The sequence below is a fragment of the Corvus kubaryi genome, unplaced genomic scaffold, assembly GCF_017639235.1.
Source record: "Corvus kubaryi isolate FWS band 111438036 unplaced genomic scaffold, C.kubaryi_AGA036_p1.0 129, whole genome shotgun sequence".
NCBI lineage: Eukaryota > Metazoa > Chordata > Aves > Passeriformes > Corvidae > Corvus > Corvus kubaryi.
The window spans coordinates 696,034-721,398 of record NW_024580664.1 but is presented as its reverse complement, the minus strand read 5'-3'; the positions used below and the strand labels follow the sequence as shown (position 1 = coordinate 721,398).

The following is a 25,365-nucleotide window of genomic DNA, read 5'->3' as shown; positions in this document are numbered from 1 at the left end:
ACGAGAAGATGGTGTTCACAGTATTTGAGCTGCTTGTAGCAGCCTATCTCTGGCCCAGAGCAGCGGCCCGCACCGCGGCCGCCCGCCCAAGGCTCTCCGGGACTGGGCCCGCCCGCCATTGCCGCGCCCGCCCGCCATTGCCGCGCCCGCCCGCCATTGCCGCGCCCGCCCGCCATTGCCGCGCCCGCCCGCCATTGCCGCGCCCGCCCGCCATTGCCGCGCCCGCCCGTCTCCCCGGCAACGCTCCCAGCGTGCCCCGCGTTCCCCGGGCCCCGGCGGGCGGCGCCGCCGGCGGGAGGTGAGAGGCGCCATTTTTAAATCGCTCGGGCCGGCGGCAGCCACGCCTGGCCGGGCTGTGGGGGGTTTCCGCTGTGTGAGGAGGAGCCAGGGTGTGAGGAGGACCGGGCTGTGAGGGAGAGCCGGGGTGTGAGCGGGGCCGGGGTGTGAGCGGGGCCAGCCTGGCCGCGGCCCTTCTGTGGGCGTGGGGCCGCACCTCTTGGCGAACGGGCGGGGAGGCCCCCCGGCCCCTGCCCGGGCCCCTCGCGCGCTGGCCCGGGCCGTTGTCACCGCGCAGTCGGGGCGGGAGATCCCAGCGCTCCTCCGTGCCCGCTGTGCCGCCTCCGGGAACGGCCTGTTGCGGCCTCTGTGGCCTGCTGCGTTCGGGGTCGCCTGGCACAGTTCAGGGGCAGGAGGAGCCCGCTCGCTGTAGGCTTTCAAGTGTTTACGCTTGTCTGCTTTGCTTTTCACCAGCGATCCTCAGCCACGTGCGCTGTGAGGATAATGATTATTTTCCTGTGCTTCTGGATGTGCGTCTGCCGTGTTAGTGTTGTGCCTCTGACCGAGCTCCTACGTCCATAAGTCAAAAAAATTAACAGTGAAAAGGTCGTGGTGACTTAAGTAGCTTGCTTGGCCTCTCGCTCGATCTTCGTCCAGACTGTAGAGTGTATATAAAATCATGTTTCTGCCTACGGGAGGTGTGGGATACGTATACTAATATGAAACCTATGCCCTGCCTGAACATCTCGATTTTTGAGTCAATATGAAAGGGGAGTGATTTTTCAGAAGAGTTTTGGTTGTAGAAGTATAGAAATATTTGCAAAAAGCAGCCATTTGTATGCCCGAGTAGAACTTTGAATGAGATTTTAGTGAGCAAAAGTTTGTGTGTTTGAAGGTTTCTTGCCATGAAAAAAACAGTGGAAAACACACGTGGCGTGTGTAGATGGGCTGCTCTTGAGTACAGCTCAATTTACCAGCTGTAGCTCCTATTCAAAATTCAGTTTGATCAGTAACTGATCAGTTTCTGTCAGTTTCACTTGGTAGTGTCTGGCTAAAGCACAAATTTTAACTCTGAGCTAAGAGAGAACCCTGTTTGTTGTTTTTTACCTAATAAATAACCGGATCTGTAGTATAAAACAGAAACTGAAAGGGTGGTACTGTGTGCCATGTGTAGGGATGAACACTGCAGTAATATATAGTTAATTGTTGTTGAAATTTGTACTTTGAGTAGTGAGTGTTGTGGAGGGAGTGATAGTAGCTTGCATGAGAGTGATGTCTTCTGTAATACAGATGTTCTCCAAATTTCTGCACTTAGGTGCACAGATGTATTAAGTGGTTTTTTTCACTGGATTCTCTACACTAATATCTGACCAGTGTCTAACTTATGGAACTTTCTAGCCCTACTGTTAATATGCAGTGTGCTGTCACATTTCTCAAATTACGTAGAAGGGGGTTTGGGGTTTTTTTGATACACACTTGGTGTTCTCGAGAAGTCTGATCTCTTATGAGTGTGTTGTGTAGCTCTTTAAGATAGGCTTTGTTTCACTGAATTGTGACTGTCTAAAATCTGGGTATCTAGTCCAAGGCTGTGATTTTGTGAACATCTGAGCTCCGTGCTGTGCCAGCTCTCTGCTCCTGAAAGGAGAAAGGCTTGTTCCTCCTCCTGTCTGTTTACTTGGCTCTTTGTTCCTTTCCCCTAGTCCGTACCAGCTGCCCACTTTCACTGATGATGTCGCTTGCTGGATTTTTCCATGAGCTCTTGTGACTCACTGACCTCACAGAAGAACTATTGAGTGTTTTCTGCTTGTTTGAGTGTGTTGGCTTCTTGAGTTAAAACAGTTCTTGACGGGGTCTGATGAATGACAAACAGGAATGGGGATAAAGAAATGAGGAGTGGAACCTCCTGTTCCTGGTGACAGTGAGCTCTTGTGCTGGATTACACTTTTTCATTAGTTCATTATCTGGTCTTACTGTAGACTCTTGAGCAGGGATGAGAAGGGGGTGGTGTTTGAAGAGTTGCTTTCATGAGCCTGTGCTTTCTTTGAGTTTGTCACTCTTTAAGGCAAATAGTTCATTGTTTCACAAGATCTTGGTTAATTCAATTAGAAAAAAAGAAAGAGCAAATAAAGAGGTCTGGAGCTGTGGCAGAAGCAGGCAGAGGAATTAGACCATACGTTGTGTGAAGAAGCTCTTTGACTTCCACAGATTTTACTGAGAGTTTTACTGCTTGAGCAAAACATGGCACAAGGCTAAACACTGTTAGTTTTTTCATCAGTAGTTGCAAAATTATATTTATTGTATCCTCTAGCTGTTTAAAACAGTGTTCAAACACGGTAAATTTAAGTGGTTTAAGTGTGGCTATGGTATGGAAAAGAGAGCCATGAGTGAGTTATGTATGGCACTCAGGGGAATTACCAATACATGGTGCAGCCATGTCATTTGGTTATGCCAGGTGAGCAAGAAGGAAGCCTTGCTGTTGTAAATGAAGTACCATAAAAACTAATATAAGGAAATAAAATTATATTGATATCATCATATTTTTCTCTAAATGCAAGTATTCTCTCTATTTTAAGAGCTCTTAGCAAACAAAAAGTTAAAATACTATAGCTGAAAAGTCTTGCTAAAGGAAAGCCCTCTCATGATGCGCAGCTCTAAAGAGGGGAAATGTATAGTAGGAACTTCAGCAATGTTTCTCACTTTAGGAGAAGAAATAATTGGAGAAAAAAGGCAAAACAAAGGTGATTCTTAGAAATGTAATTGATTTGCTTCACTTACCTATTCTACAGTAAGTATTGGTGTTTTACCTACAGAGCATGCTTTTCCTAGGTTTCAGGACTCTGCACCAATACTTTTATATTTATACGTGTGGAAAATTATGTTAAAGTTTCATAGTATGAATTTGGAGCAACTAATACAAATTTGCAGTTTGTTAGCTTGATAAAATTTGGTAAATATGTAGGTGTAGAATTAAGCTTAGATATAGCTTAGGTGTAGAATTAAGCTTTAGTTTCTTTAAAGTATGTTTTATGCTTCTCTACTTCTTGAACGCATCTCCAAGAGAGAAAGAACCTAGTGTTCTTTTAAAGTATTTCTCAAAAATTATGGGTGTAGTCTTTGTGTAATTTTGAAGATTATTTAAGGTCTGTTCACTGACTGTGAGCAAGTACTGTTAGCCATTAGCACAGAAGAGATTCTGGTTGGTAATACACTTAGAGTATTTGTATCCCTGAATGTGGTTGACTATTGACAGTTTACTGCTAGAAGTTATTTGAAGTGATGTGGGGAAAAGAACCCCAAAACAACAAAAAATTTTTTTGCCTGTAAGAATGTGAATAGGTTAAATATTACAAATTGCTCTTTGTGTTTTCGAGGAAAGAGCTCTCACGAAGTAATGAAATCGCTGTTGTGTTTCAGTTGTCACCAGGAATGCAAATCACGACATTTGCCGCTAGATGTCCCTGCAAGCCAAAATAGTTTTGTTTCCTTAAATACAGCTTAGGTTTTTGCAGTCTGGAGCCTTGTTTTGTCAACTGTAATTATCTCCCTCTCTTTTCTCGGTTTATCTTTTTCATGAAATCTTCATGCATATGAATACATGGCCAGGTGTGTGTCTTGCTTCATAATTTTTGCACTTTTTGATAGTAGCAAGAGCTGTGAGGAAAGAATATACTTCTCACCTGCAGCAGCTTGGAATAGAAAGTACAAAAGGCTGTGTTTCAGCTTATCTTGTGGCTGACGTGCTCTCAGAAAACGTCGTGTTTTCTTGGTGTCTTTGACTTTATATCCATTTTGCCAGTTCAGAAATACTTCTTACTCAAGTAAGCAGCAGGATTCAGACTCAACTTTAAATGGTGTGTTCCTAATTCTGAGCTTTGGCTTACAGTTTGATAGTTACATTTAGTATCTGTAGCATACGAAAGCAAAGACTTGAGATGGAGAAAAGTCCTGTTGCCTTGTTATTGTTGGGGGTTTTTTGTTGTTGGTTTGATTTGTTCTTTTTGTTAGTGTGGGGTTTTTTTGTTTGTTTTTAATAGTGATCATGTTAACCCTGGTGATATGCTTAGAAATTCTTAGGGACATGCTGCCTTGAATTTTCTCTGTATACCAGAGCTTTCTGTCCTCTCATGTGATTTATTGTCCTTAGCATCACTGACCTGTTCTCCTCATCCAGCTGCTGGTTTAACAATTGAAAATGTCTTTATATTGAGTTTGAAACTTGCTGTTGTCCTTTGTTTCTCAACAGCCGACAAAATTCAGGGATGAAAAAGAGATTGTATTGATTAGAAGGTTCTTCAGAACTTATGAATATTTGAAATTGGTTGTGTATATAGGACAGTCATGGAGGAGAATGTTCTTTATTCTGATTTCTTCCTCTTCATTCTCTCAGCAAATTTGGGTAAAGCAGAATATGAAGTTGCTGTTGTTGCTTTGCCTAGACTAGTGTTATAAGTGGTAGATTTTTCTCTGACCTTTTCCCATTTTAACAATGGAGGAAGAAAAAATGGGAAAGAAAGTCTTACATTTAAGTTTTCTTGACATTATCATGTCTTAGTGGAATGGGTGTTACTTTCCTGTATGGAAGACAGATTTTCCTCTTGCTTATAGTTCAGGGGTTTATAAAATCAAATTGTAAGTGTTTAAGATACATCCATGAAGGAGTGCCATAGTAGAAAACATACATGCGACTGTGCATCTAAAGAAGGTGAGGTATTTGTAGTGATGGTAGAGATTTAACATTGTTTCTGTTTGAGTTTTACTTTGTACAAAGGTACACTTTGCATGCTGCAGACCTGGAGTTCTTAGGCATCAGTCCAGCTATGCAAAAAGCTAAAATGACAGTAGTTGGTTTCAAAGCTTTGTAACTTCCCTAAAATTCAGTTACAGTCCTCCTTCTCCCAGATCCTGTAGAAATGTCAGTAATGATCAGATTAATACCCATTGCTTCAAATATCAAAAAGCACTAATGGGGTGTATTAGAATACTTATTTCTCTGCAACTTAGATTTGCAGCTTTCCTCACACCAATCTGATATTATCACATTTTGCAAAACTCTTTCTGGAAAGGTCACAAGAAACCACAAGATAAGCTTTGAAAATAAGGAAGTGACATGTATCAATTACATATTTCAGGACTGAACTGTGGGCAGGTGTCTTCCAGGCTGTCCCTGACACCTTAACTCTTCTCCAGAGAGGGCTTGATAGGAATTCAATACAGAATTATCTGCTTTTCTTCCAGCTGAAAAAGTGGGTATTGAGTAATACAACCTGTTAGGATAGTGTGACAATCTTTGACTTTAATAACTAGTAAGAAAAGCTGTATGTGTCTGCTGTCTGTGGCCTCTGCTTGAACTCTGATTAACAAGGCGTAATTAGGGCATCATAGTTGGAGTCTCAGTGTATAGCATAACATATAATATATAAGTGAACATAACATATAAGTGAAAATAACATTTAATGTAATCTGTCAGATAGTAGTGCTTGTTCTTATTTTGTATTGACTCAAATGACCTTCACGTTTAAGTGTATTCTATGTCCCTGGAAGGGCTATTACTTCTAAGGGCAGGCTGCATGAACAGAGAAGAGTTGCACTTTCAGTAAAAGTTTCTAATCTGAGTTACAGCAGAACCAGGATTCTTCTGTACTTAAAGCAAAAGCAGTATGTGAAACCTTTGAATTGTGAATGTATTTGAATGCTAATTACATGTCCTTGTATTTGTTCAGGTGTCTTGATCTTCTAAGATGTCAGCGGAAGGAGTGGATGGTCTTGTAGATTAGTTATACATTTATCTTATCCATACTCATTGTGAACAGTCATCATAAAATGGATGGTTTGGGCAGTCTCCTTCCTCCTGTTGGTGAAAATGGTGATGCAGCTAATTCACAAGAAATACTAAAACTCTTGATGGATGAAAAAATGCGAAGTGAATACCATAAAGCAAATTATCAAACTGTAAGGGCAGAACATCTAAGGTACATCAATTTAAACAAGGTTCTCTCTTTGAGCTGTTAAAAGGTGAAGCTAAATGTTGGAAGGGATTTATTTGTATGTGTGTTGTGGGTCAGCTATTTCTGTGTGTAAGGACAGATTTGAGTGTTGTTCATATTAGAAAATAAACAATTCAAAGTACCTTTAAGACATTGCAGATGATGTTTCTGCAGTACTTTTTATACTTGTAAATACGGGATAACTTTTCAATGTATTACAGGAAGAGAATATTAATAGCTTAGTTCTTATTTGATGTTCAGATGTTTGCTTCTGTGTGTGAGTCTTTTGAGCTTTAAGGTCTAATTTTAAAAGGTGACTATAAAGTAAATATGCATTTTATCTTTCAGATTACAAGAGGATTATACCAAATCACAAGATGAACTGAAACGGTTGTTGGTTGAAAAACAGACTGTACATGACAAATTTCAGCAGCTTATTAGTGAATATCAAGATCAGTTGCTGGGTAAAACACAAGAGCTGGAACAAGTGAGGATGCAGGTAAGATAATTTACTGGAAGGACTTAGTATGTATTTTTATCCTGTAGTAGGACCATGCATATTTTTCTCTTAATGCAGTGTGTATATAGCCAGCTTGGATATATTTCAGGTATGTTGAAATCCACCCAATCCAAATAATGATTCTTCTCTAGAGTGACTATGGGTTGAAATTACTGTTTCCTTGTTTAACTGAATCATCTAAATCCTGTTGTTAGGTGCTGTGTAAGACCCCCAGTCTCTATCTGTGCATGCTCTGCTGTTAAGGGGAGAATCATCTGCCTTGGAGGGTAACTTAGGTGCCTAAACCTGTTAGGATGAGTGACTAGAAAAATAGGTATTTGTTTCTCTTCACGATGACAGCTTTCTTCTTTCTTTCTTTTTCTTAAAAAATCCCAAACAAAATTCAAACAAAAATGCTCCTCAACATTTAAGATAACTTGGATGACGCTCTATGTAACTGCTTGTTTCCTTAAACTAATGCAGGACATGTTCTTAGAAAACAAATACAGCCTCTAATCAAAGGATCCCAGACTCTGAATGGAGGAGATGCACCTCAGTACCATAATTAGAACTAGTTCCAGGGACTTCAGGGTACAGATAAGTGAAAGAAAAGTAGAATAAATTAGAATATGTCACAGTTGTGGATGAAATTTTTTGTTTTAAACTCTGCTTCTTGGTAGATAGTTTGCTGTGTGAACCATACCAAGAAATTTTAACAAAATACCATACAGAATGGAGTTTAAGGCAAGGACTCTTTCCTGATGTTTTTTTCATTCAGACCAGTACCACATATCCATTGGAGAACACACATCTAATGTGTTTTGCAAATAATTGTTTGGTGTTGCTCATTTTGATCTTTTGGGGTTGCTTCACTTACTGTTTAAGTTTTTCTAGACACTCATTCTTTATCTTTAATGTGAGACTGCTTTTCCTTCCCCCATCCCCCACAAAGGAGATAAATCTCCTGGCAATTCAGCCTGAAATTTGCATTGCTTTTACCAATAACTACTGATATTCTAAATGCTTCTGTTATCTTCCAGAATATTTTTAGTTCACTAATATGTTTTTTTGCTTCTGTAACTACTATTGAAATTTCTTTAGAAAAGCCTAGAAAATCAAGTAGAATTCCTAAAATCATATTTGAAATACTTTATTCCTGGCTATGTGACCTATCACAGTGTAAATAACTGAATATGACTAATTACCTGTGATACTTTTCTGTTTTAAGGTGCTAACTCCTCAAAAATTAGAACTGTTAAAAGCAAAAATATACGAGGAATTGGAGTCTCCTATGAGGGAGCGTTATCAGAAGCTAGAAAATGTAAGTCATAAGTATTGAAATTCTATTTCATGATTGCTGCTTTATAGTTATTCCTAAAACCTTAGGAAATTAAAACTGAAAGGGGAGCAAAGTATGACATTATTTGTGTGGTACTGTTGTCCCAGGGAAGGATGAAATCATGGAAGAGGGAGGAGGCAGCATTCAGTTCATCAAAGATAACTTGTGAAACAATAGGAACATTGCATGGACATTTGAAGGAAATAAATTTGAAAACTTTTAATTGATTTTTTGGTTTTTTTGGTCTGACTTAGGAAGTAGAAAAATACAGAACACTATATAACAAACTTCGTTATGAACATACCTTTCTGAAATCAGAATTTGAACATCAAAAGGAAGAACATGCACATATTTTAGAAGAGAAGAAAATAAAATATGAGGCTGAGGTACGTAGAACATTATAGTAGCTTAGAAAACATCTCTGACAAAGCAGCTTGAACATTGTGGAACTGTTGGTACTTGAAGGGTTGTCAGTTTGACACCATTTCATAATGTTTGTTTCTATTCTCTGAATTCTCAAAGCACTTTTGTGACTTAACCTAAGGCTGCCTCTGTAGATTTGTTCAGTGATGGGTTGCAATATTATTTCTGCTATTAAAAGTAAGAATAACTTGCTTTCTGGTAAATGATTGCCAGTATGTTTGCTTAATCCTGTTTTTAATCACATTTGTGATGGAATTTGAGACATGATGCTAATTTGAAATTAATAAATTATCTGAGTAGCCAATGTAAGTTTAGACTTTAAATTACTTACGTGGTAGCTTATCAAGGAAGGTAAGGTATTGTTAATAGCAGATAAGGGTGCATTTTGCAATGTACCTGTCATGATCCTAGTTTGGATCATGATGGTGATAATCGAAAGGATACTGAAAACTGGTTAACTTTCAATTATATTAGCTCTTGAAGAAACTATTCATTAATTTCTTCAGACTTTCAAAAGTGTATGTAGCTAAATAAATTGCCAGCTTATTTATGTTTTAAATACATACAGCATTGTAAATGAGTTGCAGATGTCATTTGCATATCCATTTAAGTATTTGTCTGGAAGCATATATTCCAAGATGCCAGATTTGAATGTATTACTCCAAACATCAGACACAAATCAAAGCAATTGTCACTTTCAAAATCAATCCAAGTTTGCAAATGCAGTGCATTAAAAACAGAACAGTTGTCCTTCCTGGAGCTAAACCCACATGCTGCTTTACAGCCTGCCTCTCTCATGGGCTTGTTGAGTTTATGCTAGTCCTGCAGCTAATTAGCAGACTTACACAGAATGAAACTACCTTGAGCCCAGGGCACAGTGTGATCTGGTTTCTCTCAAGGGCTTTTTAACATTCCATGTCATTTAGCACAAGGAGGCTATAAAAACATCCTAATTCTTAAATGATGGCTTGGGCATATCATGCAATTGAATCTCCTCATAAAAGGCATTTCGAGGGCTTTTGCTGCAGAAATTGGGTTTGTTCAAAGAGAATGCTGGTGAAACTTTTAAAGGACTGCTGCAGATCAGAGTTTGGACTAGTCTCCAAATATGGAGAGAATGCTTACATACCTTTCTTTCTCACTCTTTTGCCCTCAGTATTATATTCAATCCATGTAACTTGTTTTGAAACATAACAATCTATGTATTTATATGTTTGTTAATTACAGTCTCCAGATTAGTTTGTACCTTTTGTACTACTGTGTAAAAGAGAGTTGGGGGTTTTGTTGTTGTTATTGGGTTTTGGTTTGGAGTTTTGGGGTTTTTTGGGGTTTTTTTGATTTGTTATCTGTTGGGGCCTAGTCATGTTGGCTGTCTGGAGTTATTAGCAGAATTGAGTTCTGTTGTAATGACAAAATAGTGGAATCATAGGGTAAATTGGAATAGACTTTCTAGTCCAAAATCCTGCTTAAAATATTGAAGTGTAATGAGATCAGGTTGCTTGGGACCATATTCAGCCAAGTTTTGAACATCTGCAAGGATGGAGATTTCATAGTTTTTCTGGGCAGACTATTTCAATATTTAACCATCTTCATGGTAAGCTTTTTTCATAATATGTAATTGGAACTTCACATCTTCCAAACTGTGCCTGTTGCCTCTCTTCCCATCACTGTGTATCTTCTCCGAGCTGAAGCTTAGTTCTCTCAGCCTGTCCCTATATGTCATGTTTCCCAACCCTCAGAACATCCTAGTGGCCATCTTAACTTGACACAAACTCCAGGTACAGCTTTACCAGTACTGGAAGGGGGACAAAGGATCACTTCCCTGGATCTGCTAGTTATCCTTCTGCCAGTCTGTCAGGATTCAATTGGCCATCTTTGCTGCAAGGGTACTCTGCTGACTAATGTTCAGCTTATTGTCTACTAGGACCCCCAGATCCTTTTCCATGGAGATACTTCCTAGACAGTTGCTACTGGCCTGTACTGTTGCATTGGGTTACTCCATCCCAGATACATGACTTCCTCCTCTTGTTGAAGAGGACCCAGTTCTGTCCATTCCTTCAGCCTGTCCAGATTCTTCTGGATAGCAGTTCTGCCTTCCAACAGATTGACCATTTCCCCCCAGCTTGGTGTCGTACTCAAGCTTGCTGAAAGTGACTCCATGCCATCATCCATCTTGCTAATGATGACGTCCATCAGTATTGCACTCTGTAGTGTTCTCAAAAAGACCCCACTAGTTATAGGCAGTCAGGTGGTCTTGCTTTGAATTTCCTATTCTAAGCAAGAAAACAAATGCTAATGTAATTTCTTAATATTTTAGATGTCCACTGCTGCTCCTTTCTGAATTGTGAACTGCTGTAATTGTTGCTGCCTGACACATAACCAATGTAAGAGCTTTTTATTTTTCTGATTAACAACTATCAGATTGCAAGACTGGATAAAGATAAGGAAGAACTCCATAATCAGCTGCTTAGCATTGATCCCACAAGGGACAGTAAACGTGTGGAGGCACTTTCTAGAGAAAAGGCACAACTGTGTCAGAAATTAAAAGCCTTAGAAGCAGAAGTAGAAGAACTAAGAGCAGAAAGACACAACTGTGGTGTGCAAGCAGAAAATGTTCAGAGAGTACAAGCACGACAGTTAGCTGAGATGCAGACCATGATGCGGTCTCTAGAGGTAAGACTTTTTTATTGTTTTGCGTCCCTGTAGAGTGTAGTAAGAATAACACTTGGCCTGACAGAACTGTCACTGATAATTTGGCCATTGACTCTACAATTTGAATTTGTACATTTCAGATTTAAAATCAAATTGTACTTGACTGGGAGTCATGCACTGCCAGTTCAACTTTGGAAAATCTCTCAAGTGAGAGATTCTGCTGAATGATCTCCTTTCTAAACAGGCGAGTGATATCCGTATTTGTAGTCAGTAAGAAGGTCATGTCAGCACTTACCACTTGGCTGGAGTTAGAAACCAGTATGTTAATAATCTGTAAATTCTTTATTATTTTCAAAAATGTCACATGATACTCCTCTCTTTAATCCTTTCCTTGTCTGTCATCTTTTTTCCTTACCTGTGCCTCTTCTTTCCCCAACACATTACTGCAGTTGTTTAGTTCTTGGCTGTTGCTCTCCCTTAAAGAAACTGGTATTTCTGGCCTGTTGTACATTCCCCAGGATTCCACTGTATTCCTCATCTGTGGTCCTCAGACCTTCTGCTTGTTCTTGCTACCTCCCTAGGTAGTGAGCCTTTTCATGTAGATTCTTTGCACAGTGGTAGCATGCAGATAGATGGTTAATTTTCTTTTTTACTGTTATCACTGCTGTATACCTTAGTTACAAAATGCTCTGATCTCAACTTAAAAAGTGTTGTAATCTTCTTAGACAACTTTAAAGAGTGCCCTGCCGAAAATAGAAATGCTCAGAAAAAGGAAGGTGAACTCATATATTAGATTACCTTTTTGATATTCAGTAAAGATTGGGTCTTGAGTCTCTAATACAGTAATTGCATTTTATTTCCTCTCCATGATGTTAATTCTTCTGTCAGTGCAACTGCATAGGCCAGCATATTATACATTTTTGAGCACCATTTGTAGTTACACTGTTTACAGCCCAGTAATTTACTGGTAAGCACACCTGCTGCCTCCTAACCAAGTCAGATTACACCACCTCCTTATGAAGGAGGATTGAAAATGTGTGTGATTCTGTGTAGGAGGTGTTAGTACAAACAGTTGTGACTTTTGAGTAAAATTCAAGACCCTTGTTGTATTGGAATATATGGTTGAGCAAAGATGAATATTTATATATCATATTATATATTATAATGAGTCAGTAATATCTGAAAGCCCAGATCAATCAAACATTTCAAATGAGTAACAGCAACTCAGCTCCAAAAGTCTTAAAAATACTTCCTTCATTCAAGGCAGAAAAGAAGTCTGCGGAACTACAGGTTGATCGAATTGAGAAAGAACTGCGGATGAGTCATGAGCAAAACATTCTCTTAACTAGCAAACTTCACAAATCTGAACGAGAAGTCAATTCTTTAGCTGCTAAAGTAAGTACTTTTCTGGTATCTGAAATACATTTTTCACATCCTATTATGTTTTTCTGTTTATATTTTGCACTAAGAATAAAATAACAATGTCTTCTGCTGTGACTTAAAATAGGTATGGAATTTTTCCCTCAGTTTCAGTTAAAAGACAATGTGACTTTACAGGAGAAGCATCATACCTAAAAGTATCTCTAAAGATTGAGGTTTTGTTCTTATTATTCCATCTTCTAGATCTTTTTCTTGAACAAGACTTGAAGAGGTATCTTTATATTCATGTTTTTAATGCTCATGAAAACAGCCAGCCTTTAGAGCCTTAAACTGATTTTTTTTCCTTTTTTTTGTAATGGAGCTATGGGTTCTGGAGATCTTAAAACATATCCTCTGAATGGGCTGTGTTAGCTACAGGAAGCGAGCTGCATTGGAATTACTTGTGAAGATTTAGGTTATATTAGAAGCAGGGTAGTCACATTAGCATAGCCTTTTTCTTGGGCTAATGCCAGCATAGCTTGTACAGAAACACTTCCGTACAGAATCGCATCATAGCATTTTAAGTAGACCATTGTCTTAAAACATATTTGAGTAACTTTGGTTGGTTGGCACTAGATCTTAGAGGTTTTTTCCTATGTTTGTACGCTTTTCCTTTTTTTTGAGATCTTTTTACAGTGCATATTTATGACTGCTAAGTATTTAATTTTGGTCATTCATTAAAAACGTTCTAATTTACCATAGGAATAGGATATAGCTATACCACTATTTAAAGCCTCTTTATGTAGTATGCCATACTTGTCCCCCGTTAATGCTAAATAGGATGGGAAAACTTGTTTTTAACATTTTTCAATAGTCTCCCAGAATATATAGAGGATTGTTACAGTCTTTACTTTTTGTATCAACTGGCTTTCTCTGCTCCCTTCCAGAAGTAGGACAAAATAAAATGTTCCAGTTGCTGTTTCTCAAAGGGAGGAAAATAGAAGCTTTACTATACTATCCTTCACCTGCTTCTGTTCCCACTCAAACTTATTCCTGAGCACAGGTGCATGGGTTTGTCTTCTGGATTTTCTGCCTTAAAAAAACCACCTTAAATCTTTTCAAGCTGCCCTGAAATGTTATCAACTTAGTATATAAGCACCTAAATCTTCCATGTAGTTACTTAATAAGCTACTGTGTCATTCTTAACCTTTTGCCACTTGTATATGCTAGCAGGTTGTAATTACATTTGTCATTGTGAATGGATTTTCATTATAAGTGCTTTCCTCCAGATATTTAATTCTCATTGACCGTGTAATTACTGCATTCAAATGCCTAAACTATAGAAAGTTTCCATGCAAGCAGTAATTTTCTTTGATTTGATGTTCTTAAAGCTCCTACTTTTATGAGGCCATTTGAGGTGTCTGCAGAGAAGTGTTTGATTTAAAATGCACTTTAAAACTGTGAAAACCTGGTTTTTGGGAAAGTAATGTAGCACTCCAGGAGGCCAGGGGGACTATAAGTAGTTACCAAATTGAAATTCTTGGGGAGGTAGTTGATATTCTGGCACCGAGTATCACTGTTTTGATTTACTTATGGAGATTAAATTTACTTTTACTTTAGCTTGACTCTGAGGTATCTTTAGTCAGAAATGAAGTAAATATATATAAATTTATTATAGTTAATTTGGTGTTGTTTTTTTCTAATTCACAGGTAGAAGAACTTAAACATTCACATAAGTTGGAAGTAACAAATATCAAACTGGAGGCAGCAAGAACAAAGAGTGAGATAGAAAGAGAGAGAAACAAGATTCAAAGTGAAATGGATGGTAAAGTATGAAATTATTTTGTAATTGTTTCATCTGTTTACTTCTAGTTAGAATAATATAATGATTTTTTTTCTCTGAACACTCCCTGGCAGCCTTCACCTTCTGCTTCTGGTCTAGGTCGTAGATCTGACAATTCACTTGGTATTTGAAATAACTGTGTGTTTCACTTGCTCTGCTAGGTGAAGAACAGTTGAGAGCAGTTTTACATTTATGTAAATTAGTGCATTTGTGACACAACTTGAGCATAATCTATTTCAAATTATATGCTTCATATGGTTATTTTTTTCTATTATTGCTAAATTCCAGAGTCTTTCACACTCTGCTTGAAACCTTAATGTGCTGTAGGGCTTCAGTGGTTGGGGTTTTTCTTTTTGATTCTGTGTCTGTGGAATTGATACCCATTCAATAAGGCTGCCTTACAAAATACAGTACCTAGCTCATTCTTTGAAGGAAATAGGCATTGTTCTAAGATACCTGAAGCAGCTGACTACGTAGGCAACTTGAAATAGCTTTCTAGAGTGAAAAGGCCAAAACTTTCTAGTACTAGTTGTGTTTAAATCACTACACTGCTCTAAAGAGAACTGTCCTCTTACTGATTGGCCATAGCCCCAAAATAGTACCTCCGTCTTCCTGAAATAATTGTTTCTGTTCACTTGCTTTAATATTAAGCTCGCTAAGAGCAACGAAAAAGTGGTGTTCTCTGTATTGACAATATATTTACAGTATATTGCAAACTAAAAATGTTGGGCCCTATGAAGTATGAAACTCAGTACTGACAAGATTTAAGTTAACCTGAAATTACTGTGGAATTCCATTTGCATCACTGAATTAGCTAAATAAACAGGAGTCACTGTTAGAGCATATTGGCTTATTTGCCACTGAACACAGGTGTTAGTCACAAGATTTTAATTTGTATCGTTTGTGCCTGCCTATAGAGTCATAGTTTTAGAAATGCCTTATTTGGTAATATAGGTGGATTAAAATATGAGATTTGTTGTAGCCCAGGTGCTGGTTTCACTGATAACCAGTTACTGTTTACAGTAAACTTTTCCAGAAAAAGAAAATTTCCTTGCTCAACCTTTCCATGGCTATTGTGGAACATTTAAAAAAAAATTTTAAATCCAGACACAAGTGCTTAGTATAAATTGCTCTGGAGTTTAAACCTATAATAATATCAACTGTTTAATTACTGTTGTATATTAAAGTAAGAAACTCACGTCGACCATGATTCCAGTGTAATGGTTACTTCTCAAAAGTTTTGGAAGTATTACTGTTATACTAAGAAAGATCTGTTCTGGTTTTCTTGTGTTCTGTTTTTTTCCCTTCCCCCATTCATTCTATCATTTGAATTGAGATTTTTAGTTCCCTTTTATTTATAAAGTTATTTGAATACAGGATTTCATCAGGTTCTTATCAATAATGACATGTTTAACTTTTTTAAATGTATAATGCAGGACTGCTGTCCGACAAGGAAATTCTTAATGCAGCTGTTGAACGTCATAAAGTGCTTTTGGTAGAAAAGGATCGGGAGCTAATTCGGAAAGTGCAAGCTGCCAGAGAGGAAGTTTTTGACAATATTGCAGCCTTACAGAATGAAAAGTATGTCTACTGATTTCTTCCTCAACTTCTAAAAGAGGACTGTTTTGTGTTAATTTAAACTAAACACTTCTGGCATTTTGTAGTGATTCTTATGTGCATGTTGAATAATGTCTCAGGTTAGAACTCGAGAACAGATTAGCTGATCTAGAGAAGATGAAACTGGAACAAGATTCTTGGAGACAATCTGAAAAAGATCAGTATGAAGAGAAACTACGTGCTGTGCAGATGGCAGAAGAATCTAGCAAAAAGGAACTTCAGCGTTTGCGGTAGTGTGGCTTTCCTAATCTTAGCACAAATTTCTCATTTTCCCCCCTTAATTTCTTTACAGTAGACAGTAGAAAAGCTTGCTATTCATAGATACAGAAATCTTCATTATGAAATGTTCATTATAGTGGATGAAGCAAAATTATCTTTTGCTGTATATAAAAAAATAGCACAGAATTAAAAATGAACGGTTTAAAAAAAACCACTTTTCATTCGAACCTTTAAATGTTATTTTCAGTGACCATTTGGAAGTAATAATTTAGCAATACACATTTGTTAAAACTGGTTCAGTGCTAGCTGCTGGCATAGTGCCAGTGTTAGAGTAAACCATTTCTCTTTCCACAATGGCACCATAGCAGCACCTGGCAAGCTGAGACCCTAATACAATGTCTCTGAGTTGGTTATTATGGTGGTGAGTTTACTTGGTTTACTATAGTTTTTGTATGAAGGTCAGTATGATAAAATGATTCAAACTCCAGAAGTCTTAGTCCTCTGTGAATTTTAAGAACGAATAGAAATATATTTTAATATTTTTTTAGTTAAATATTTATCAGCCTTTCAAATAATGCTATTTATTTGTCAGGCTGATTTTTCCTAATTTATAACATTGGTATTTTGATTAGATAAAAATAAGGATGTCTTACACAATTTTAGATTAAAAATTCAACAGCAAGCTATGCAGACAGAGGAGCTGGAAGAAAAGAAATGTGAAAATGCTAATCTGAAACAGGTAAGGTTTTATTGCATTGTAGTGTTTTATAGAGAAATACATTCCTTCCTGTGGTTACCATGTCCTGTGTTTGAAGATTAGATTGAATTTTTAAGGCTTTTTTTTTTTCCCTGGGGGACAAAATGTGTACTACAGATATTTAGAGAGAAGTGTTCAGAAATCAATCATGCTTTCCGGGACCTCTATAAATGGATTACAGCTTTTTGCTTCATGTGTTTTGTGGGTACCAGGCATTTCAAAGCTGAATGTTTATAGACTGATATATTGAATACGGTTATGCACTATGTAACTGGAGATTCAGTTGCCATGGAGACTTATAAATTGTTTCTAGGTAATGCCTTGCATTTATACTGCATCTCTCATCTGAGGGTCTTCAAGTGTTTAACAGATGTTTCATAAATGAACAAACTAGTGTAAAGAGGTATATTTCTATTGCAGAGTCAGTTGATGGCAGTGTTGAAAATAAAACAATTTTTTTAACTCCTGCTCGCCTGTGATGTTATTTAGTTGGTAACAACAATAGCTTTGCATCAAGTACTCTGCAAGCTGTGTGCACTTGCAGTTTGAGGCAATTATTTTTTTTCTCCAGAAATCAGAAATTGGGGGATCTAAGTGTCCATGTGGGGGGGAGGAAAAGGAAAGGGAAATGATCATTTCTATATGCTGGCTGCAGAGGTTGGACTTTTCAGTGCTTCCTTATTTTGTGAACTGGTTGGTACAGTCACTGCTGGCTGTAACACATTGGTGTTACGAGATAGAGGAGCCTGGATAGCTCCATAGCTCTGCTACTAAAATGTTGCATGGTCCTCGAATTCTGTTCAGCCCTGGGGGCTGAAGTGTTGGATTTCTCAAGTTCTGGGGGATACATCAATGACTGAAGAGTCCTGCCTACCTTTCTCACGTCAACTGCAATAGAAACCCTTTGTCTCGTAGTGATTTACTGTAAAGCTTCTGGAGAAACTGTTGAGTAAAGAGAAAAGAAACAAGTAAAAAAGGCTAATGAAAAGCTAAAGCCCATTGGTGTCTCCATTTTTTATTGTCTCAGTATCTCAAAATCAATTGCTGGTTATTTGCATACCTTCTGAAATTGAAAAAATCTTTTTTTGTTTTGGTAGCAAGTACATGATATGCAACTCCAGCTTGCCACACTTTCTCAATCAGAAAATGATTTGCTGGAGTCTAATCAGAAGCTGAAGGAAGTAATGGAGAGATCGAAACTAGAATGTCAACATGCAAGGGCTCAGGCAGAGAAAGCTCAACTGGAAACAGAGAAGTAATTTTTTTCTTTTGGCTTTACTTTTCATGTTGCTTGTGTTTCTCATGTGGATTACTTAACTATGGATTGTACATTCTGAATAAAGTCAGAAAGTTAAAATTAACAGGAAATAACTGGACAGTTGTACAAAATGGCTGTACGTTCTGTTGCACAGCATGTATAAAAGCTTTCCTCATGGCAGCTTTAAAAACCGGAGTTTGTTTCTATTAATGTGTGTTAAAATTAATTATTGATTAGTGAGATACACTGCTTACGTAAAACGAAATTCTACTTATATTGAAGTGAATGTCAAACTTCTATAGGTATAAATGGATCTAGAGTTTCAGACAGTTCTTTTAAGAGTGCTTAAGCTGCATGGGTGAAAAAAGCTTTCAAGCATTGTATTATGCTTTGATGAGGTTCCAGGATCCCAGTCAGTATATGTGCATATACTTCTTTTCCTTTCCCATGAGATACTTTTAGCTGATATGAGGTAAGTAAAAGCTGATAGGATATGTTCTAGTTCCTCTCATCAAAATTAAAAATAATTGCTTTCCTTTTTTTAGACAAGCTTGACCACATACCATCAAAATATGATAATAAATGCAGAAGGAAGCCAAATCTTATTCAGATTTCGTATAGAAATGAACACTTCCCTAGAATTTAAAGATTAATTTGTCAGTCTGAAATGGCTTTTCAGAATTTCCTAGTTTAGTAACCAAATATGTGTCTAATTTGTACTGGATTATTGTGTGGTGGGTTTTTTAAAAAGTCAGTGTCCCAGATTAAGTATAAAATCTCCAAGAGGCATAATGTGCCTTTTTTGTTTTGTTTTGTTTTAACATCTCTTTTGCTACTAATTGGTACTGCAATTGCTATGTTGTCATTAGTTTTAAGTACTGCTTTTCAATGTAACATTTGAAGGTAGTATTGCATTTGGACTGCAGAGTATGTCACTAGCACATTAAATAGTTTGGATGTTTGCTTTAAGGAGGCGTATTCATATGTTGCATGAGATCGTTGCTGTTACTTGAATGAGATTGTCAGTGTCATTTACATATTTATGGATCACAAACCAGTCAGGACTAGGTTTTCCTGAGAAGGCAGTGGAAGGAACTTGTCAGTCCTCAGAGATCATTGTACAAGTATGTAGGTACTGGGAGATGCACTAAGGCTGGTATTGCAAAAATGAAGCAGCTTTGTAGCCTGCATGTAAGTCCTGCAGGTCTGTGCCATTGCTACCCTGGGAGCCTTGGGACATGTTTTGTTCTTTTTATGAATCTGTGAGTGATAGGACATCCTTCTTCAGCTCAGTAAATTCTTATGAGCTTGAACACCAAAGAGTTAAGTTGCACCAAAGCAAGAGGAAGTGAAATAGGGACCAAAAGATGAGAAAACATAAGATTAAAAGTGTCAGATAAATAAAGTAATGCCAGTTGAGCATTGAACATAAGTAGGCAAAGCAGGTGCATGTCTGTCTGTGTCAATCTTAAGCTTGGAAATGAAAATGTGAAAGGAGAAAAAGAGCTGAAGGCAAACTATGAGACTGATACAAATCAGAGATGAGCTCAAACAGGCACTTGTTAAGCATTTTCGGAACAATGTTAGTGGCATTTAAACCAAACAAACAACACCCCCGCCCCCAGAACACCTCCAAAAACCCCCACACCCAACCTCAAGCATTTTTAACCATTGCCTCAGCTGAAATCCTTTTAGTGCTAAGCAGTGCTTGCCCCAGGTGCTTTGGTTCCTGGGTACTAGCAGTTATTTACAGTCAAGAGTGAGGCACAAGCCATGCTGGGTCAACTAAAAGAGCCGTAACAGGTAACACATGGGCCAGGGCCCTGTTTACCGTATGAGACTGGATGATGCCCAATACTTCTACTGTGGGGAGGGGAGAGGTGGTTTGCTGAGAAATTTATGGAGATGCTTCAGAGTCCCTGTAGGGAAGCTGCATCTGCTCAGGACTGGAGCAGTGTGGATGCACTAATACTGAGCCTTGGCCTTCTTAAAATCTACTGCAGAGAATCTCACCATTTGATTTTAATTTTTAACAGTAAGTAAATATGCCATTAGTTCTTGTCTGCTTTGACTCGCAATGCAGATAGCCCAAACAAACAAGGCAGCATGGAGAAACTGGCTCCTTTCCTATCCACTGCTAGAGAACACAGCCTAATTTTAGTATATTGTAACCATGCAAAGGTCTAAACAGATAACATATGCCATTGGTGGTGTGTGTTCAGCTGGAATGTTATCTAGAAACCATATTGGTGGGAGCTTCCTGTTGAGCTCGTGTTTGTTCTGGTTGGGAGCACATCCTGAGCAAGTTTGTTACAAAGACTTAGTAGACCCCATAGGGCAACACCCTGCTCTCCTAGAGAAGGTAGTTGTCAGCTCTTCTGACAACTAATGTTTAGCATAGGCATCTATTCTTGTGTTCCAGTGTGATCATTTGACCTGAATTGAGGAATTTTCTGTGGGTGGTTTGACAGCATGCCAATCCAACAAGGCACCAACAATTAGCTTCTTGGAATCAGTTTTCAAAACTTGCCTCATGGTTGACCAAAACCTAGAATAATGTTAATGCACAAGTTCAAATGTCATAGTCACAATTAGATTGTTAACATAATCAAATTTAAATCAGATTATTTAAGTATATACAAGTAGGAGTTGTGAAAAGATGCATCTATTTTAAGAGCCTTAAGGCATTAACTGAATGCACTGCTTTGTTTGTATAACCTCTTAATCTTTTAACCTGGTTTTTCCAAAGGACTTTAGAATACCAACGTATGGAATGGCTGCAGGAGAAGCATATGCTTACTCAGCACATGGCAGAGTATGAAGAGAAATACAAGCAAATGAAGAACAAGCTGTGTCGAGCTGCTGTTGCTCAGAAAAAGGCATGTTGTCTCTTCCTTTTTTGAACGATCCAGCCTGTGTGAAGTTCAACTTTATGTTGGCCAGCTAAAATTGTTTCAATATTAAGAGTTTATTTGCAGTCTACTGTATACAATAACTAAATATATTGGGTTCTTCAAGATTAGCATAGAAGTAGGTTGAAGTGACATGCAAAAGAATATTACAGCAAACAACTTTGTTATAATGCCATCAAAGATTTTGTGAGGCTTTCTTTGGCACACACACATGTGCACTGATGGATATTTAAGAGGTGGACCCCTTAATGAGGGAGGGTGATGTTTCACATACTAGACAAATGATGCTACTTTTCCTTGATGGAATATTAAAGTTTTATTTCTTCTTCTAAGCTTACTTTTTATTAAATAATTTGAAAGAAAAGGCAGATTGTTTATAAAAGCTCAAGATTAATTAGCAGTGTTACACATTGAACATAGGTTAACCTACCAGTATCTTTTAAGGTCATGGAAAGTTAAGATCAACAGGAGAAAAAAAGAAGGAAGCATGCCTTTATGCTTATATTTACTTATACATGGTCATTTAAAGAATGACTGTTTTGATTCTCAGATACAGTTAATGTTTGTTAGTACAGCTGGTCACTGACCAACAAATGACTGGCAGCTGTGCCTCTTTCATTCACAACTATGGATCATTTGCCATCTCTTCTGCTTCCCAGCATGGGAATATTAGCACCTTCAAACAACACAGCATCTCTTCTTAAGGAAAGAAGATCCTATAAAGTGTAACAGCTTGAAACCATGTAATGTAGATTTAATTTTTACAGGATCTAATCTATCGAGGTATTATTTAGCTGTTTGAAACATCTGTTTGACAGAGAAAGACTCTCAATGACAATAAACAAAGGAGGATGCGTGAAAAAATAGAACTTTTGGAAGCCAAGATGGAAGAACTAGAAAAAGAAAATCAAGTGTTAAATAGGTAATAAACTTCACTTCTTATCTTGAAAAATTACATATGCCCAAGGTATGACTTACAAATATGAAGTATTTTTGAAGGTATATGCTACCTAGAGTAGTAACCAGAGTCAAGTCTAATGGCCTTTACAGCACTAGAATTCTTTGAATAGATTCTATTTAGGATGGGCAGCTGAGAGCTTATGAGACAACTGCAGGGCTGTCTCTTTGAGAAGAAAAAGAGAAAAAATACCTGATAGACACAGTTGCAGGAATCTGTTTAAAAGAAGGAAGTGAAAAAGACTTCAGAATTGCAAGAGAAACAGACATGGCATCCTCTTTGAAATATAAAGTCCTGGTTTTTCTCTCTTCATTGAGCACCTATGGCAGGCTTGATTTGAATAATTAATTTAATGTGGCTTCTCTGACTCACTACTGTGAATGGTATTAAAAGCTTAATTTATTTTGTGTAAATTCTAATCAGTAATAGAGCAGATAGCTAAATATGTAGAGGTACGTTTAGACAGACATGTAGGCAAAAGGATGTACACAGATCTTCTACCTTCCAGTTCTTTTGGTGTGTAAGGATAAGAAACTGTGTAAGGATAAGAAACTGGGGATATTAAACAGCAGAGCACTCGTGGAGAGCTGTGCTGCTGTGTTGGGGTAACAAAGATTTTGAGCAATAAGAAATCTGTTATTTCCTAGACAGAATGTTTCCTCTGAAGAATATGCTCGCCTCCAGAAGAGACTAAAGGACTTGCAACGTCGGCACAATGAATTCCGGAGTATAATTCTGAATCCTAACATACCGTCACTCAATCCAGTCAGTATAATGCCATCGTCTGCCTTGCCTCCTGGGCCTGAAGCATCCTTCTCCCTTCTTCAGGTGGTGATATAAGTCGTGAAAATAATACAGCAAAAGAGGGTACTGGAACAGTCCTTTTATACTGACCTTAGCCTTAAGGAAGGTGTAGTTCATCTCTAAACAGAAGTAAGAAACTTTGAGTTATCTAGACGTTCCCTTCCTCGCAATAGGAAGGAGTACTTGAAAGACAAAGGATATGTTACAGGATGTAACAAATGGGCAGTTTTAACACAGTTCTCCATACTTTGTCCCTCTCCTGAGAGGCTTTAAATGGCTCCTTCTGAGCAAGAAATACTACAGTGTTGTTCTCACACCACAGTTTCATTATTACAAAGCTTGATTTCTTGTGTGGTTAAAAGAGTCTTACGCTGAGCTGCTGAGGGTGAAAATCTCTCTGGCTGATGTTGACCAGGTTGACTTTACAGATTTGTGGTTACTGAGGCCTCAGGTTTGTGTGCTCCTTCATCTGAGAGGATGAACAGCTGCAAGTGTATTTCTTCCTGATGCTGTTCATCAAGAATGTCAGAACAATACCCACAAAACACTGATGAGTAAAATTTAACAAATAAGGAGGTTTTGGACTTCACAGTTTTTATTTTCCTTAAAGAAAATGAAAGTATTGCTCATTTTGGTCCCTTGTAAGTGTGCAAAATGTAATAGAGCCACATTTTTTTTCCTTTTCATTTCAAGGAGGAGCAGCATCAAAGAGAGCTTGCCCTGCTTGGCAAGCGGTTGGAAGAACTAGAAACCAGACAAAGAAAACAGCTGGAAGATCTTGGACCATCTAGAGAGCGGGTAATGGGGTACAGGGACTTGGCAAGAAATAAGATCACTGGAGAAGATGAAGCACAAAGCGAGGACTCCAAATAAAATCTGCAAACTCTTGATGCTGTCAGCTTTCAATAACTTACCCTTTGTACATGCTTTTCATATTTTGCCAAAAACATGGTTGTATGTGCCTGAATAGCATAAACTGTATTCTGCATAGTTACCCCTTTGTGGCTCAACTTGTTTAACTGCTTGGACTAAAGACAAAAGTACCCATTCTCACTGGGAATCATAAAAAGAATATCCAGGGTTGCCATTCATGATGGGGCTGCGCCCTGAATTTGTGTTACCAGTGTGGTGATATTTGGCATAGCAGCAGTTACAGGCTCAATGTTGGGATTCAATTACAGACAGTTTGTTCCTGGTTCACTAGACTTCCCACTTCTCTCAAATCCCCACTCCTCTGGGCATGTGTGGGGGGACTGAAGTCCCTCCCACTGTAAGCCAAGAGCAGGTTTGGGATGATTTGATGAAGCTGAATAGCCACAAGTCTGTGGGATCTGATGATACGCATCTCAGGGTCCTGAGGGAACTGGCTGATGTTGCTGGTGTGTTTAGAAGTCATGGTAGTCAGGTGAAGTCCTCAGCCAACTGGAAAAAGAGAAATATTGCTCCCATTTTTAAAAAGGGGAGAAAGGATGAACCATGAAACTACAGACCAATGTGCCTCACCTTTGTGTCTGGGATGATCATGGAGCAGATCCTCCTTGAAGATGTGCTGAAGCAAGTAAAAGACAAAGAGGGCATCGAAGGCAGCCACCATCACTTTACTATGGACAAGTTGTGCCTGACCAACCTGGTGGCCTTCTATGGATGGAGTGATGGCAACAGTTGATAGAGGAACACCAACAAATGCCCTCATTTAGACTTCTGTAAGGCCTTTGATATGATCCTACATGACATCCTGATCCCCAGATTGAAGAGACATGGATTTGATGGATGAATAGCCATTCTGTGGATAAGGAATTGGCTGGATGGACACAGCCAGAGTTGTAGTCCATGGTTCTATGTCCAGGTAGTGAATGGTGATGAGTGGGGTCCCTCAGAGCTCAGTCTTGGGACTGGTGCTCTTCAGTACCTTCATCGATGACACAGACAGTGAGACGGAGTGCAGCCTCAGCAGGGTTGATGACAGGAAGCTGAGCTCGGCAGTTGACACAACAGAAGGAAGGGATGCAATCCAGAGGGACCTGGACAAACTTCAGTAGTGGGCCTATGAGGACCTTATGAAGTTCAACACGTCCAAGTGCAAGAGTGCTGCATCTGGGTTGGGCAAATCCCAGATGTAAATATACAGACTGGGAAAAGAAGACATTGAGATCAGCCCTGCGGAGAAGGACTGGGGAGTTCTCATGGATGAAAGGCTGGTGTGAACCAGCAGTGTGAGTTCGTGGCCCAGAAGGCAAGTCACATCCTGGGCCACATTAAAAGCAGCACGGCCAGCAGGGCAAGGGAGGCTTCAGGGAGCCATTATTCTTCCAGTACCTAAACGGGGCTATAAAAAGGAAAGGGACTTTTTCTATGTCCAGAGTATGTCAGGACAAGGGGCAATGGTTTTAAACTGAAAAAGGGCAGGTTTAGATATTAGGAAGAAATTCTTTGCTGTGAGGGCGGTGAGGCACTTGAAACAGGTT

At 38.6% G+C, this 25,365-nt stretch overlaps 1 protein-coding gene across 11 annotated transcripts; it reads left to right on the top strand.

Annotated features, from left to right (window-relative positions):
* The first annotated feature begins 222 nt into the window (after positions 1-222).
* CEP83 (centrosomal protein 83) lies at positions 223-23,894 on the top strand. Of its 11 annotated transcripts, none has more exons than XM_042025628.1 (16): positions 223-298; positions 5,997-6,245; positions 6,609-6,759; positions 7,988-8,080; positions 8,353-8,484; positions 10,943-11,194; positions 12,437-12,568; positions 14,243-14,357; positions 15,812-15,956; positions 16,073-16,222; positions 16,875-16,950; positions 18,066-18,223; positions 20,976-21,105; positions 21,957-22,060; positions 22,744-22,924; positions 23,594-23,894. In XM_042025628.1, exons 2-16 carry the CDS (start codon positions 6,097-6,099, stop codon positions 23,771-23,773), a joined length of 2,148 nt encoding a protein of 715 aa, XP_041881562.1. In that variant the 5' UTR covers positions 223-298; positions 5,997-6,096; the 3' UTR covers positions 23,774-23,894. The 11 variants fall into 11 exon arrangements, 10 of the variants coding, with proteins under 10 accessions (XP_041881562.1, XP_041881593.1, XP_041881602.1 ...); XM_042025637.1 differs by lacking the exon at positions 223-298 and adding an exon at positions 347-771; XM_042025618.1 differs by lacking the exon at positions 223-298 and adding an exon at positions 347-4,094.
* Positions 23,895-25,365: the final 1,471 nt, after the last annotated feature.